The sequence below is a fragment of the Acipenser ruthenus genome, chromosome 6 (assembly GCF_902713425.1).
Source record: "Acipenser ruthenus chromosome 6, fAciRut3.2 maternal haplotype, whole genome shotgun sequence".
NCBI classification, from domain to species: domain Eukaryota; kingdom Metazoa; phylum Chordata; class Actinopteri; order Acipenseriformes; family Acipenseridae; genus Acipenser; species Acipenser ruthenus.
The window spans coordinates 15,587,378-15,605,107 of NC_081194.1; the positions used below are offsets into that span (position 1 = coordinate 15,587,378).

The 17,730-nt window shown below is 36.2% G+C and overlaps 1 protein-coding gene across 1 annotated transcript in view; it reads left to right on the top strand.

The window, feature by feature from the left end:
- The first annotated feature begins 2,820 nt into the window (after positions 1-2,820).
- mrps5 (mitochondrial ribosomal protein S5) overlaps positions 2,821-17,730 on the top strand; it is a 53,806-nt gene continuing 38,896 nt past the window's right edge. Inside the window, exons 1-2 of the mRNA XM_034017413.3 lie at positions 2,821-2,972; positions 9,487-9,621. Coding sequence (XP_033873304.1) covers positions 2,924-2,972; positions 9,487-9,621 — 184 coding nt within the window. The 5' untranslated portion in view covers positions 2,821-2,923. The remainder of the gene's footprint in view (positions 2,973-9,486; positions 9,622-17,730) is intronic.

Consider the following 17,730-nt stretch of genomic DNA (forward strand, 5'->3'; position numbering starts at 1 on the left):
GAATAGGGCAAGCATAGTCACATAGTCACAGTGAATTGACAAAGTATTTCCCCTAAGCAAAATGTTCTGTGTCTCCATTCAGTGGCGACGCATAGGGGGGGCACGCCTGGTCACGTGCCCCCCCCCCCCCCCCCCCAGATTTCTGCCAGGCAGTGGCTTAGCCACTGTGTTAGGGTCGTTCACACTGAAACATGTGTAAGAAATTGCAATATTGTTATATTTTTCGCTTCCCATTATAGCGGGGCGGACGTGGCATGGGCGGCGCTGATTTTTCTTTTCGCTCACGGAAAGAACTTTTTATTTACCGCGTTGCTATCAACCAATGAGAAAACATAAGCAAGCTGTACTTGCTCAACCCCAAACACAGATGCATGAAACATATAGGCTATGATTACTGTATATGCTATGTAGCCTAGCTACTACACACATAGATGTGGTAGAGGACATCTACTATGTAATGAGTAGCCTATGTATTTACATAGAATGCACTCGCCTCATGACATATCTTACTGCCAGCTGACCTCTCCAGCAGCCAGCCTACTAATAAGATTATCATTTTTCACGGATTGTGCAGCCAGCTTCATCAAGGGACGGTAACCAAGTCCATCCAGGTCTTGGAGATGGAGTGGTAAATGTACAACCTGTTATTAATTGAATAACTAAAGAAATAAATCAGAATGAAAACAGTTCTGGACGCTGCTGAGAGAAAACCGGCAAAACTGTTTCAATTCCTGAGTTTGGTTACCTACTTGTTTTCATTCTGATTATTTGTTTAGGCTACAGCGTGTCCGTCAGCTCAACTAGCGAATGTCAGTGAAGTGTGATACCAAAAAAAAAAAAATGAGTGGTTGGATTTGCTGTCAATCAAAGTTTTTTGTTGGATCAGCTGTTTGTACATTTGTTTTGTTTTTAAAGGCGCTGTAGTTATACAATGTAGTTAATGCAACTGTGTGCACAAGTCCCTCCTCCCCCGAACCTCCAGAAGATTAGGTACCATCGGCAGTCCTGCGTCAGTCAAAGAGTAATTACATTAGTGAAATTAAATAAAATGGTTTGCTTTGTTTGAACACCAAATATGAAATGAACAACCATAAGTACGAATGAAATTATATATAGTTATTTATTATCATGATGTGAAATTGAAATCTGATGCGCATGTTAAAAGTTGAAGTCCTTTGCTTCGTATTTCCTTTTTTGTTTTTAAACGGAAGTGTTCTGAACTGAATCTCTCTTTTTAACTATTTTGCACAACAGTGTATTTGGTTATTGGATCTTCTGTTAAAAAAAAAGTTCTTTATTTTTCGAAAATAAAACGTCAATGCACTAATAAGAAATCAGGTTGCCAATTTCACCACTGTGACTATTCACCTTAAAAAAGTTACCATTGCCACCCTCTCCCGAAAAAAAATCCTGGCTACGCTACTGTTGCCAGGGTTTATTATTTAATCTGTGCCCCACCAGTTTTTCAAGCCATGAGTCGCCAATGTCTCCATTGACCCATGAGCAGTTTACAAAAACATTTTACATATTTAAATTATTCATGATTTGTTTAATGCTTTGAAATATCAGTGCACCTTTGCTTAAGTTTAATTATTTTAATGTTCTACAGGAAATGTAAAACTTCATTACCACAAGTCATTTTATAATTTCTTGTCATTCATTATTATTTATCAAAGTACAATGGGAGTAAACAAGACAGATAATAATAAGTGAATATAAATGTACTAAGTTTTTGAAGCCATTGTGCAGAGAGAAAGAAAACAAGGGCTCGTTTTGCAGACAGTGAGGTCAATTCAATACCCTAAACAGTTAAATACTGCAGTTGTGTTTTAAGTCATTAAAACAGGACCCTGCTGGCATTTTATATATTTTTGCAGACAGAAATACACACACATTTGTCATCAAACCAATACTAAACTTAAATGTATTACAATTGGACAAGCTGTAAAATGAATTACTGACATTCAGGTTATGATATACTCAATAACTTGTGCTAGAGGGTCTTTACCAAGTTTCATCAGAACTTACTAAGGGTTATCTTGATGAATGAAAAGATTTACAGTGTGACATAAAGACAAGCAACCTATTGTATCCCCTTACATCAATAACTTTATCTAATCAATGTAAATCACAGTAGATAAGAGGTTCTCTAGATATTTGTGAAAATATAACATATAGACACAGGTGCTTCTTATACCCCCAGAATACGATATGAACCCTGGTCTGGGGATAATAAGGCTCCCAAAATGTGTTTGGCGATGTTAAGAAAATAGTGCAGTGGAGTATGCCTACCATACCATTTTTATTACACCTGTATGAAAATACACATTTTAAAGTCCAAAAGCATGGGCGTTCTCTTAATTTAGAGACCCACTTGCGCTTAAAAATACTGTTTTTTTTTTCTTTTTGAGATAACATCGGCTCAGTTTTCACTGCTTTTCAATCTGAACAAAGTCTGTCACTGCTAGTCACTAAGTTAGTGTTTGCATTGTAATATGCAGTGTTATGCATGCTTTGCGGAAATGTTCAGTTTTCATGGTCGGTTTTTCCTAAAGCAAAAAAAAAAAAAACTCTAGCCTTCAGTATGGTGATGGAATTTCCTTGAAATGTGGACTCCTTTAATCAACATTGCTCGCTCATAGTATAGGTCGTTTGTATTTGCAAATTTTAATAAAGTTGTTACAAAATCATCTTGCTTTGGGTCCTTTATCAAGGACCTCAGACGCTGTAAATAAAGCAGTAGTTCTTTCAAATATAAATCATTCAACGTTCTTCGTAATATTTAATACATCGATCCAATGTACTATTTTTGTTACAGGATACGTTAATAGAAAAGCGTGTCAGTTTTAATAGTTGCAAGACTTTTTAATACTAATTTTAAACAGGCGGTTTCAAAGCCTCTTACTCGGTGTCTAAGTGAAACATGGCGGCCGCCAGATTGGTATGCTCTGCCCTCCGAACAGCATTGAGAGGTGAATTATCAGTGGTATTATTGAATTCTATTGTGTCGAAAGACAAAGGTCTTTAAATTGGGCTTTACGAAAGGCTTCTATTGGTTTTGTAATTTGCATGTGTTTCAGAGGGTGCCAGCCTCTGTCGGAATGCCGAACACTTCGGTGTACTTCTGACACTGAGGTAGTGTACATGACACACACGCATCAGCATGTGGTGAGCTTTTACATTGTGTCTATTCTAAACAGATAATACAAACGGCTATGTTCTAATGTGCCAGTTTGTCATTATACAGATCTAGGTAGATATATAGATAGGTAGTAAATGTGACCTTTTTGTTAAATGTGCTTTTGATACTATAAATATGATTCATAAACTTGTTTAGGCTACATCAAAATATGGTATAGCATTGATAAAGTGGGAATACTATTGTAGCATTTGTTTTACATTTAGTCCCATTGTAACATTTTTAAGGGGAAGGGGAGAGGAGATGCGGTTCTCAATTTGCGTGATGGTATAGGAACAATTTCATTCTAGGTGAAACGACCAAGGATGTGCACATCTAATTGAAAGTGTAAAGCCAGGGTTGCAATGAGATGTTCTTATTCTTGAGTTGCCCCAGATGTCATGTTTTAAAATTAAAATACTTGCTTACGACACCACGATCTGTTGCACTGAGACCTGCGGTAGGCCATACAGAAGTGCCAGACAAGGTGTATGGATTTTTTTTTAAAGCTACAGCCACCAGAAATCATCCTTTAAAAAAAAAAAAAAAAAAAAAAAAAAAATGATCGAAAGGTGGTGGTCATAACATTTTTTCACTTTAAGTTTTTTCACTAGATGTTTTAATCAACTTTAACATAACCAATAAAAAGTCCTTTCATTTTACATTTACTAAGCAGGTATTATACACACACTTGCTAGCGTTGGTTGTGTTGCAGCAGTCAATTGAACATGAAAAACGTGTATGGTAAACTATTTGCTGAATACAAATAAATATTATGGGCTAGAATTTCATGTTTGTGTGCTGGGGGATTTCCCTCCAATGCTATAGCCAATGGGGGGGGGGGGGGGGGGTTCCAAAATTTTAGGGGGGAATAGCAAAAATAAAGGCATTTTTGCATATAAAAAACTATATATTTTACTGCATCATCATTCATACTGGTGTTGCTTTAAAATAAGCTGCTTTCAGGAGACCTAACAGCTGTTCATCAGAGCACTCTCCATTGCTTTTGCCATTGCCTGACGTGAAGTTTTTGCATGCAGCAGAAGAAAAAGGTGCTTTTCTTTTTAACCAGCGCTCCTTTTTTTAAAATTCTTTACACAGCCCTATTTCTGCCTGTTTTTCACTGTTTTCATGTATGTATGTTTAACTACTGGATAGTTTGTACTGCATGCATGTAACTTGTCAAATGAAAGGCCACAAAATGCCCTTTCATATTATGTAAGTAAAATGAATGGAGTTGTGTTTTAAGAGTTAAAGCGAAAGTCACCGCTTGCAAAACAACACCTAGATAATATTGTATTTTTTTCCCCAAAACTGTTTACTTATACTGCAGTGTACTGAGTTTCTATAATGCTTAAAGATAGCGGCCGAGAATCACGTACGAGAGAATAAGGTCTTGCGGCACTTAAAATATCCAGCACTACTTTTTAAAATGTATTTATTTTGACCAGAACTACTCAGAATGCGGCTCATAGTATTTTCGTCACTGACACCCACTTCCTTAGAGATTGTTGTAGCATTTCAGACATTCTAAATTGGGTGGAAAATACAGTAGCTTGGCGTCTTAAAATATCTCTGCAGCATTTTCCCGCACTGAAAGTTGCAGATATGTGGGAGCAACTTGGAAAATGTGCGATTCCCGCAGTCCCGCGATGAAATTCAAGCCCTGATATTAATCGGTTAGATTAAAAAAAAAAAAAAAAAAAAAGGCAGTTTCTTTGTTTTACCATTATTTGCTTTTAAACATCTAAATAATGCATTGTTGGCTGAAATATTTATCAAGATTAGATTGCCATCAGTCATGCAAAATGTAATATTAAAAAGTGTTGGCTGTAATAGGTACATTATTTATTAATCTTGCCTTTTGTTTTCTCAATTCCCATCTAAGCATAAAAGCAATGAAAGCCATTGAAGTAAGTTTTGGAAAATAAACTGATGGCCTATAGTATGTACAGTCATCCACATTATGACTCCTTAAAAAGACTAGGAGGCTTTGTTTATCATGAACATGTTGACATTCTCAGACATTCTCAACTAGCAAGTAATCTGCATCTACTGCAAGTCGTTACTTGGTAGTTTTTATTCTTTTCAGATAATTTGCCATTGCCCTTTAACTTATTGCTACCTAAGGGCTACCTAAGGGCTCTTTGCAGTTAAACTTTGAAAGTTACCAGCTAATGTGTAGTACATCCATTTGAAGATCGTTCTTTTGTGACTTTGATTTCTGCTGTGGCTGGAAGCCATAGTCTTCAGAATTCTCATTACCAAAGCTTATAATGTGTGCCTGGCTGACTTGCAATTTTTATGATGTCTGGCAGGTGTCGGAGGCAGCCTAAAAAAGCTTGAATGCTTAAGCTCTGGGCATTTGTTCTTAAAGAAAAAACTAATTCCTTATATCTGTTATATATATAGAGGTCTATTTTAATGATGTAAACAGTGGAGGGTGTTAATACCACCACCCTTTCACTTTTTATTTTTATTTTTGTACATTGGTCATGATTAAAAAGGTACTGACAAAGAATAATTTTAATGACTAACTGGTCTTTATATTGAGCTGACCAGAAGAAGGTATTTTGGCACAAATGAAATGAGAATCCATGCACTGAATAGATGAATAATGTAGCCTTAACCCTTCAGATCTATTTACTTCTGTATTTACTTGGAGATGAATTTAAGGTAAATTGATTGATCTTCAAATTTATTTATACAGATCTCAGCCTTGGCGCTCTGAATTTATAATGAACTGTGCTCCGAGTGTAATTTTAAGCCTAAACTGGGTCACTTGTTCTCAAGTGCTTCACCAGGAGGGCGCTATCAATAAACTATAGAGAAAGATTGATATGGCAGGGATGAAAATAGGACTCCTGTTGCATAGCAGTTTCATCTATATAGTAGAAGTCTTATTTCCATCCCTGTATGGAGGCAGAAGTGTAGGTTTAGTCTTGCATGTCAATGGTATTGCTGTATAACCCCGGAAGGGACCTATCTAATGTTTTAGTACTGTATTTTCTGATAAGTGAATTTGTTTTTAGTGTAAAGGATGGGAAATGTTAGAACTGTCAGTACTGTACTAATACTGTATACATAAAAACTAGTAAAGCAGGCATTGTATCTGCTGCTAACCCCTGTCTTGGCTTGTTATTTGTGTTTATTTTAAATGTATAATTGTTTATGGTTAAATACAGATGAAATTAAAGAAGTACAAGTTCCTATATTTCTAATCACATTGTTATAGTGTAATAATCTTCTGTATAAATGGGTAATTGTATGTAAAAATAATGTAATATCTGTATGATGTATAATGTGATATCTTGTAACAATTGTAAGTCGCCCTGGATAAGGGCGTCTGCTAAGAAATAAATAATAATAATCTGCATATTATAAAACATTGCCAGGTCATGACACATGATCCAGTTAACAACTTAAACAGAAAACAAGGTTAAGATAAACTGGTACCCAACCTGTTGAAAGCAAGTGAAGACAGCTGTATTTCAAATCATGTAAGAACATAAGAAAGTTTACAAACGAGAGGAGGCCATTCGGTCCATCTTGCTCGTTTGGTTGTTAGTAGCGCATTGATCCCAGAATCTCATCAAGTAGCTTCTTGATGGATCCCAGGGTGTCAGCTTCAAGAACATTACAGGGGAGATGGTTCCAGACCCTCACAATTCTCTGTGTAAAAAAAAAAAAAAGTGCCTCCTATTTTCTGTTCTGAATGCCCCTTTATCTAATCTCCATTTGTGACCCCTGGTCCTTGTTTCTTTTTTCAGGTCAAAAAAGTCCCTTGGGTCGACATTCTCAGTACCTGTTAGAATTTTGAATGCTTGAATCAGATTGCCGCGTAGTCTTCTTTGTTCAAGACTGAACAGATTAAAATCTTTAAGCCTGTCTGCATATGACATGCCTTTTAAACCCGGGATCATTCTGGTTGCTCTTCTTTGCACTCTTTCTAGAGCAGCAATATCCTTTTTGTATCGAGGTGACCAGAACTGAACACAGTATTCTAGATGAGGTCTTACTAATGCATTGTAAAGTTTTAACATTACTTCCCTTGATTTAAATTCAACACTTTTCACTATATATACGAGCATCTTGTTGGCCATTTTTTAGATGAAGACATCCGAGTCAACATAAACTCCTAGTTCTTTTTAATAGATTCCTTCTTCAATTTCAGTATTTCCCATATGATATTTATAATGCACATTTTTATTGACTGTGTGCAGTACGTTACACTTTTCTCTTTAATGTCATTTGCCATGTGTTTGCCCAGTTCTGAATACTGTCTAGATCATTTTGAATGACCTTTGCTGCTGCAACAGTGTTTGCCACTCCTCCTAATTTTGCGTTGTCTGCAAATTTAACAAGTTTGCTTACTATACCAGAATCTAAGTCATGTAGATTAGGAATAGCAGAGGACCAAATACTGACCCCAGTGGTACTCCACTGGTTACCCTGCTCCATTTTGAGGTTTCTCCTCTAATCAGTACTTTATGTTTTCTACGTGTTAACCACTCCCTAATCCATGTGCATGCATTTCCTTGAATGCCTACGGGACTTTGTCAAAAGCTTTCTGAAAATCTAAATAAACCATGTCATATGCTTTGCAGTTATCCATTGTCAATGTTGCATCCACAAAAAAATGAAGCAGGTTAGTTAGACACAATCTCCCTTTCCTAAAATCATGCTGACTGTCTCCCAGGATACTGTTACCATATAGGTTATTCTTCCATCCATTTTGGATCTTATTATAGTTTCCATAAGTGTATGTATAATAGAAGTCAGGCTTATTGGTCTGTAGTTACCTGGTTCGGTTTTGTCTCCCTTTTTGTGGATCGGTATTACGTTTGCAATTCTCCAGTGTGTCGGTACAACCCCTGTGTCAAGAGAGTGTTGCATGATCTTGGTTAGCGGTTTGTAAACAATTTCTTACATTTCTTTGAGTACTATTGGGAGGATCTCATCCGGCCCAGGGGATTTGTTTATTTTAAGAGCTCCTAGTCCCTTTAACACTTCTGCCTCTGTTATGCTAAAGTTATTTAAAACTGGATAGGAACAGGTCGACATGTGGGGCATGTTGTCCGTATCCTCCTTTGTAAAAACCTGTGAAAAGTAATCATTTAATATATTTGTTATTGTTTTCTCTTCACCTATGATTTAACCATTTGTATCTCTTAGACATTTTACCTCCTCTTTGAATGTTAAAACTTTTTGGAATTGGTTTTAGCTCTCTAGCAATGCTCATTTCTGTCTCTCTCATGGGCTTTCTAACTTCCTTTTTGACTTGTGTTTGCAGTTCCAAGTACTCTCTGTGTACTTTGTTCTTGGTCCCTTTTAAACGCTCTGTAAAGTTCCTTTTTTTCTCTGAATATTTTTTTTAATTGATCAATTAAACCATTTTGGCAATTTTGTTTCAGATTTAGATTTGTCTACTTTTGGGATGTAATTGTTTTGCGCCTCTAGTAATAGATTTTTAAAAAAACAGCCATCCTTTTTCCATGGATATTTTCTCTATTTTACTCCAATCTACTTTTGTTAATCTCTGTTTCATTCCTTCATGGTTTGCCTTCCTAAAATTGTAAACCTTAGCTTTTGTCATTAATTTCAGGGTTTTAAAAAGTACTTCAAATGAGACCATGTTGTGGCCAGTGGTTCTCTGGTATTCTGTCTTTGATATTTGAAAAGACTAAATCGAGGCGTGCCGCCCCTCTAGTCGGTGCTTTGACAAATTGCGTTAGGAAGCAGTCATTTGTCATTTCCACCATTTCAATTTCGTCTGTCGTGCTCCCCACCGGGTTTTCCCATTTTATATGGAAGATGTTGAAATCTCCCATTAATATGGCTTCTCCTTTGCTGCATGCATTTGTAATGTCATTGTATAACAGATTATTTTACTCGGTGCCTGAATTTGGCAGTCTGTAGTATGCCCCTATTATTATGCCCTTTGAATTTTTGCCCATTAGTCTGACCCATATTGATTCTGCATTGTTTTTTTTCTTCCAGATTTAACACCTGTGTTTCAAGACTATTTTTGATGTATAGCGCTACCCCTTCGCCTCTTTTGTCCTTCCTGTCTTTCCTATACAGTGTATACCCACTAATTATATTCGTCTCCATCACTCTCGGATAAACGGGTTTCTGTAACACCTAACGCATCGTAGTTACTTGGTAGTGCAGTAGCTTCAAGTTCTAACATTTTGTTACACTATCATTGCTGAGATTAAATTAGTTCTCACTACTGTAAAGTTTACAAGTGTATTATTTGGACTGTATGTGTGTGTTACTTCATGATTTGTGCTTCTCTGTTTTAGGAGGTGTCTCTGTGCCAGCGAGCAACTGTCAGTACACTCGTCTGTCCCAGGCTTTGCAAACAAACTTGTGCATCTCTTCAGCAGCTTCTAGCGTCACAGTGCAGCAATACAGACACGGCAGCTTCTTCAACAAATGTAAGTGATCCATTTAGTAGATAGTTGTCAGGTAATTATCTCATCAAACACCTTAGAAAGAATTAATGACACATTTAACAGCTGGTTAGTGTGTATTATGTTTTTAATAAAGTAAAAAAAAATCCTTAAAAGAAGCATTACCAAGCCAGAAAGTTTCATTTCATGACACCTGCAATCATAACAAGCAGCCAGCCAACTACTGCTGTTATCTGAAATTGGTTTTGTATTTCAAATGCCTGGGAGAGCAATAGACCAGAAAAGACAACAGATAAAGGCACTACCAAGCTTTGCCTGCACCAGCTTGTAACCTTAGATTAAAGAAAATGGACTGCTATATCTTTCCAAATTACTTCAGAAAAAGTTGCCTTTTCATTGGTCAGCACTCTGAAGTCACTTTTGCTGTGTATATTTATATATTCCAGGGAACCATATTTTTCTGGTATGTTATAATATTGAAAAGCTAATATAGACAGATTGTTAGAAATTCTGATTCCACTTATTTCACCTGCAAAATTAGTAACTGGAAGAAAGAACTTGTATTATCGGATCATTTTTTCAGATCTGCAGTTGTATAATATTAAAAATCTGGCTTATATAGTGTACCTGTCAACCTGGCATAAAATGTCTAATATTAAATAAAAAAAAAAAATTAAACAAAACACACTCGGAAGCCCCTCCCTCGATGTCAAGAGCAGTGTTTGGCTGTTCCATGAATCCTCCCTCAGATGTGGAAAATCAGTCTGCTTTCAATTCCCAAATGCCATTTCATCCCGAAAATGTTACTAGAAATGGCAATGTTCAATGTAATGTTTATGGCAAATAAAAAAGTACAAAATATATGTTACAATCAAACAGTCTTCAGGGAATATTTTATCTCAGTGGAAGGATACATAATATATTTCTTCTTTTTTTCCTTAAAAAAAGCTATTTTGTGTAATTATTTTCAAGAAAAAAAGTGTAGCCTGCGGCCTTGTGCCTCACAATTCACCCAGGGAGTGTGGTAAGAATTGTCTTAACGCACACCCTGCCGTGGGTTATTTCTTGCATGTCACATATTTGAGTTCTACTGTACATACTGTACTACATACAGAGAACCACTTACCCAATTGTGATTAGAATCAACGTTTCGTATGTTTAAGGGAAAGTGTGTATCTATATATGTATTAATTTCACACCGGAACTGGATCAATAGCAGTACCATAGATGCAATTTCTTTATGATTTGTATGTAATGAGACATAATCATTGCTTTTACAGTGTGAACATTGGAAAACTGGTACCTTTGCTGGTTATAATTTGTGTTGTATTTATTTTGCTATGTATAGATATTGACTCACTTTTTTGCAAAGTGACTTCCCTAGCGGGAGATAACAACTACCAGCCCCACCCACTCTACATTTAAATAGATAGATAGAGAAGTTAGGGCTGGCAGATCTGCAAACATTTTCACACAATTTGAATGGACTGAAGAAGCTTGTTCACCCCCGGCATGTAAGATTTCCCAACCAATCTCAGAGCCAGCTTGGAGCCTGGTGAAAGCAGATTTACAGAACAGAAAGATATTAGAACTCCCTATTGGAGCAACAGAACCCAGAATTACTCAGTATGATGGCAAGCATCATAAAAAATAAGGGTCATCTAAAAAAGAAAAAAAAAACTATTAGTAGGACATTGAGGCTACTTTGTATTGTACATGTTACTATGGTACATAAAGTTAGGCATTCATTCAAGACATATTATTATTATTTGTTTATTTTTAATACCAAATAAATGGTTAAATGACTCCAATGTAACCATATCCAAAAGGTTATCTCTGACATGACAAGTCGTAACTTCTAAGATCAAACGTGAATAAGATTGAGTTGCAATATTACTCTGGGGCGGATGGGGGCTAATATTGTAATTCAAACTTATTCATTATTGAAAATCCTGTACTTAGAGTTGTATTAATTAGATTTATAATTGTGGTGTATTAAGTTTGAATGTGTATGGATCAATCACAAAGAGTTCAACTACAGTAGGATTTGTTTTTTGTTGTAGAAATTGAAGTTGCCTGTGCAAGATTTTTGTGGGCACATCTTAGTTTAGCTATTCATAGATCTCTCATTATACTACAGTATATGAACATATGGTGGTAAAATATCTGATTCTGAGCCACAAAGCTAATTATTTATGTTACAACAATGACTAATAAATACATGGATGTGGAAGAAGTGAAATCAGTAATGACTTTGCAGACTTCATGGTTTAATATAGTCTTTTCATCTCCATAATGCATAACCATGATCATTTTGTAGCTAACCAGTTGGAGTTGCTTTGCCTGGAGACATTGGTTGAGTTCTTCTTGTATCCCAGCCTTAACTGGCTTGAGATCTTTGGCAGTATGACAGTAATATCTGAACACCATGGCAGCTATAGATCAGCCTGCAGGCATTTGTTCCTTCCCTGACAGGGATTAGGGACAGTAGATGGGAACCAGGCATCAATCCTTTTGTTGACTCTTTAGCATTCTGAATATATTTTTGCTACGTCTTTCAGCTATGTAAACAGCATATTCAGAATATGGGATGTTTCACTAGTATTCATAATAAACACAGATAATTAAAGGAAAGATTTTTTACTCAACTGTTCTGTGAGTGTCAATGTGCTTTGACAGAGTTGTGGAGCTTCTCTTCAGTTCAAGTATAAAAGCACTTGATAGCTTTGACTTACAGCTGCAACTAGTAAGTAAGAGCCAGGGCTATCTAGTGGCTAGCTACTTTGAATGAAGTTTCCTTTAAGTCGTGAGAAACCGTTTACCTCATCAAAACTACATTTTATGCTGCATCCATACCTACGATGTTTAATAAAAGTGAAAACATTCTTAACATTTAGTTGACCTGGGCATTTATTTCCTTATATTTTAATACACATTGTGTTTTATTCATGAAGTTGTTTTCTTAATGAATATCTGTTGGCATGTTATTTTGGATGGCCAGTTAGTCACACTTATGATATCGCTGTATTAAAGAATGACCCTTATACAGTTTGTGACTTCTGTGAAAAATAAAATGGAAGATATGCTAGTGGCAGCTTTATTAAACACAGAATAACAGATGCTTTTGCAAACCTTCATTCCAATACTGTAATACAATAGTGTAGGTTTGCAAACATAAATTCCCCTCGCACAGGAAAAACAGCTTGAATGAAACATTGCATAATTCTCATATGCAGTGTTTTATTAATGAAATATAAAAACTCTCAGCCTTTGGGCATTTAATTTTGATAATGCATCGGTTATACATGAGCTGCAGTTTTCAGCCACGATGATGAATAAAGAATAGCAAGGTAAATTGGAAGGTGTGGGAGTATTTTATATAGAAATTATTCTACCTGGTGATTGATAAAACTAGCAGGGCTGCAACGAAGGGTACATTTTGACCTTCGAAGGTTCGGAGCAATTACCGACGGTACTAATTTACATAATTTACTGGTGATGTCACCATAGCTACTTGTATTGAAAATCCAATTATTTTACAGGTAATCAAAATAAATGGAATAAAACATTCACATGCGGTTTAAAAATGTTATATAGAACAGTAATCATATTTTATAATTTAAATAAAAATACACATTGTTTATTTACAGGTAATTGATGCTTCTTGCGATATATACAGTGAGCTTGCATTGCAGCAGCACCTTATTGCGTCCAATTAAAAGACCTGCAGCGGACATAGGCAGAAAAGCTTAATTTAGTCACCGTTCAAAGCAGGTTATCAATCACTGGCACATTTTTACCACTCTAATGCACGGCAGCGGCGCCATATATTAATAATATTAATAATAAACTTTATTTTGTATAGCGCCCTTAAAAGCAGTCATTTCAGAGCTCTTCACAATTAATAGTACAGCAATAAATAAACAGATTATACATAAAAAAGCACAAGGAAATAAAACAATCATAAAAATCATAAAAACGCCTTTCTAAAAAAGTAAGTCTTTAAATTAGCTTTAAAAACACTCAAAGAAGCTGAGTCCCTGATCTCTAGTGGAATAGAGTTCCATAATTTGGGGGCATAGCAACAGAAGGCCCTGTCGCCCATAGAGTGCAGGCGAACAGGCGGGACACACAGCAGTCTGAGAGTTCCTACATATAACGATTTGGTAGTGGATTTTAATACAACAAGTTTTGTTTAACTAATATGCATTATACAAATCAAAAGATCGAATGTTGCATGTTGCATGCGAATGACATTTAATGTGTGGTTTATAGTATTCACACATTGTCAAACAGTTTCTGTGAACAGAAGAAAAAAAAAACACACACACACAGTGTATGAATGCCACCTGACGAATCTTCGAAGGTTTACAACTAACTTACAATTCCTGGCTAGTGAACGAACCTTTGAACACAACCCTACAAATTTTAGAATTCTACTCACATTTTTCTTTTGGCCTCCAATATTTCCCTAGCAGTAGTTGTTCTGTTAAGAGATTTTATACCTGCCCAACCTCTGCAATGGACACACATTGGATAATTTCCTCCGTTAGAGTTGCCAACATGCAGTCCTAACTGGGCAAAAGGATTCACAATTCAAACTTGTTTTATCTATTGGAACCATGCGGGACTGATTTTAAATTGCATTCAACTGGTATCCCATTGAAAGATGAAGACAGTACAACAGCTCAGTATGTTGTTGTTGAACTGTGTTATGAGAGGAGCTGTTCTTTAATTAATTACCCCAAAATTGTCATTCAAGCTTATTTATTGGAAGTGAGTATGCATGCTCTTGATTATCCCCAGATAAAACAAATTTAGTGTACACACATAATTGTTTTTATTAGGAGGCTTGTTTAATTGCCATGTTTGGAAGTTGCACCTTTCAAAACAATCCTTATCCTCTCTATAATGAATCACTTTTAACATCTCCATAATCTATTTGTACAAGAACACACTTTGCATTGATTTAGAAAAAATAAAAAGCAGCCTTTTAAAATGTAATTAGCAATTGTCAGTTGCTTTTAATTGAAGTCAATCCTAACTGCAGACTCAAGAAGCCAATTAAAAGATGCTTAAGATGGTAAGTGTGACAGAGGTAACGTCTTTTTCATATTCCATTTACAACATGATGTGGTGATAATGTAATTGTGTGCAGCATTAGTACAGTACCTCATCAGTCACGAGTAAAGTACAATTGGGATTGCTAGTGACTCACTAAGTGAATGCTAAGAAGGTATCGCCTGCACACAAGATGGCATTGAAACCGGCCACTCGCTTGAGGGTTAGCGAGGTCTGTCAATGGAAATCATTAAGTCTGGTCACTTCCTGTTCTAGTTCATTACTTTTTTTACTAGTCTTCATTTTTTTTTTCTTCTTCAGAATTTATTTTCTCAGCCAAAGACTACAATTTCAATTCCCTGTCCATAGGTGTTGTAAACTGTAACATTGAAAAATCCAGCTGGTGTAGACCTGAGAATCCTATGTCTTTTTTTTTTTGGACAGAAAGAACTTAATTTACTGCCCTCAAATATTATGGAAATTGTGTAAAATTATGAGGAGGTAATTTCCGCAATTCTTGTATTTTGCGTCCTTATAAAAAGACACTCTTTAGTATTACACTACATGGAAAGCTTCAGTGACTCAGTTCTGTGACCTTGGTGCAAGCTAGTGTTTTTTTTTTCTTTTGTATTGGCTTGCAAAACAAGACTGTAAATATAAGAGTTAATCTCAGTAGGGCCATCTTGGGTAAATAAATTCCAGTACTGTGAATCTGACCCAGGGAAATAAATGCGGACAGTGCCGCTCCCATTATTGTCAGGTTGGATCTAAGTTTATTAAATCAGAATGTGATAATTCTGAAGTCCATCCATGCATTTCAGCATTGTTTAGCTAAAGAGATTAATAGAATGCTGTTTAAATATACCATTTCACCTTCAAGCTAAGCTTTGCATTGATAAATAACCAAGATCAACTGATTATTGTATGCAATGAAGACATTATCCTGACTGCTGCAGTTTAGTGATGCAAGCTCTTAATACGCTCCTGGCATAAGGGTTGTGTCATGTTCGAGCACTTCTTTTATTCTCTAGTAGAATCGGGAAGCAAACAGGAGGACAAATTGATTGTATACTCCTACAGTGCGTTGTTCATGTACTGGTTTGCAGATTATCACATACCCAGACAACAGGTAATCTAGAATAATCAGGTATTCAATGTTTAAAGAATCTGAGTATATATTTTGGTTAATTAACGTTTAAATGGATCGAGTGGTTGCAGATCTACTTCAAATCCTAGCTCACTGACAGTCCAGGCAGTCTGGTGTCTTTGCAAACCAACATCATTAATAATACTTAAACTTTAATTCTTAAAGCAATATGGTTACATCACATACCTTTAGGCAGTCTAAAGGCACCCATTTACACTAAATGCATACAATATAACCACATCTCCTAAAGCTAATAATAATCCTACCCTATAGCATCATGCTTCAATATAGGTGAGATATACATTCAAGATTATGCTTACCCTCCTGCAGAGAAGCATGTCTTAAAATATAAAGCAGAACAAAAAAAGGACTGTCGTCCAAACCAGAGGCTCTGAATACAACACCAGCAGTCAGCTTCGCAGAGAGGTCTTCAAGAGATGGACCAGTTAAATCTGCTGCCAAACTCAACTGAAATTTTACAACCAAGGCAGAACTCGCTGATATATCAGGTGTTCCAATTCAAAGGAAATATTTCCATATCTAGAATTGATTATTGTAATGCACTTTTTTTCCTGGTGTCCCAAAACGTGTGGCATCCCGCTTGCAGCTTGTTCAGAATACCGCCGCTAGAATTCTGACTAAAACCAGGAATAGTGAACATATTACCCATGTTTTGGCCTCTTTACACTGGTTCCCTGTGCAGTATAGAATTGATTTTAAGATTTTGCTGATAATTTACAAGGCTCTGAATGGATTAGCATCTAGTTATTTGCAGGAGTTACTGACCCCGTATCTTCCAAACCGCACTCTGTGACCACAGGGTGTGGGGCTGCGGTTATTCGTAGGGTCAACAAAAGCAACACGGGAGGTAGGGCTTTTTCTTGTAGAGCTCCTAAATTATGGAATGCTCTGCCTTCATTTGTCAGGGAAGCTGGGACCGTTACAGTTTTCAAGTCAAGACTAAAAACGCAGTTTTATAAAATGGCTTTCTTATCTTAGTGGGTTTTAATGTAACTTTAAAATTGCTGCTTTTGTACTGTGTATACTGTTATTTAAATATGTAAAAATATCTCATTATGGCAGTTATGTGTGACATGCTATGTACTGTACAGTGCTTTGCGATACTTTTGTATAAAAAGCGCTATATAAATGCAATAAATAAATAAATTAGTCTTTTAGCTTAACAAGTGAGAGGCAGCTCCATGGTACAAGAATATATTTATTAGTTTTAGAGAAGACCTCATAAATTCTTATCTTAGAAAAATGGGGAAAAGCCTGGTACTGTATATTATTAGTTTTAAGGAGTAAAGATGCACGAAGGAGGGAAAAGGTCTTATAAATTTGGGAGCAAAATTACAATTAAAATATATATTTTCTGGTACCATAAGAATCCTGGGCTGGGTTGCACCAGCTGTGTGTAAGTTCTTACTTAGCTTAGTTATAGCGTCTTTACTAACTTTGGTTTTACACATTACTAAATTTACACGGGTTGCACCAGGTAAGATAGTTATAACGTAAGGCTTAGTTGTTACTTAAATTTTACACATACCTTCAGGTAGGTGTAAGCTGTTCGTAGAATCACATTCCAAGATGGCACGGCAACTATTTAGGGCTCTGGACTCCTGAACGGAGGGTCGTGGGTTCAATCCCAGGTGGTGGACATTGCTGCTGTATCCTTGAGCAAGGTACTTTACCCAGATTGCTCCAGTAAAAACCCAACTGTATAAATGAGTAATTGTATGAAAAAATAATGTGATATCTTGTAACAATTGTAAGCCGCCCTGGATAAGGGCGTCTGCTAAGAAATAGATAATACTGGGTACCAGCAAAAAAAAAAAAATAATACTACTATGTGAACTTCTGTTTGAAAATGATTGTGTTCAGAGTTTTCGGCATCAGCGTGTTTTGCGAGACCGCATACATCC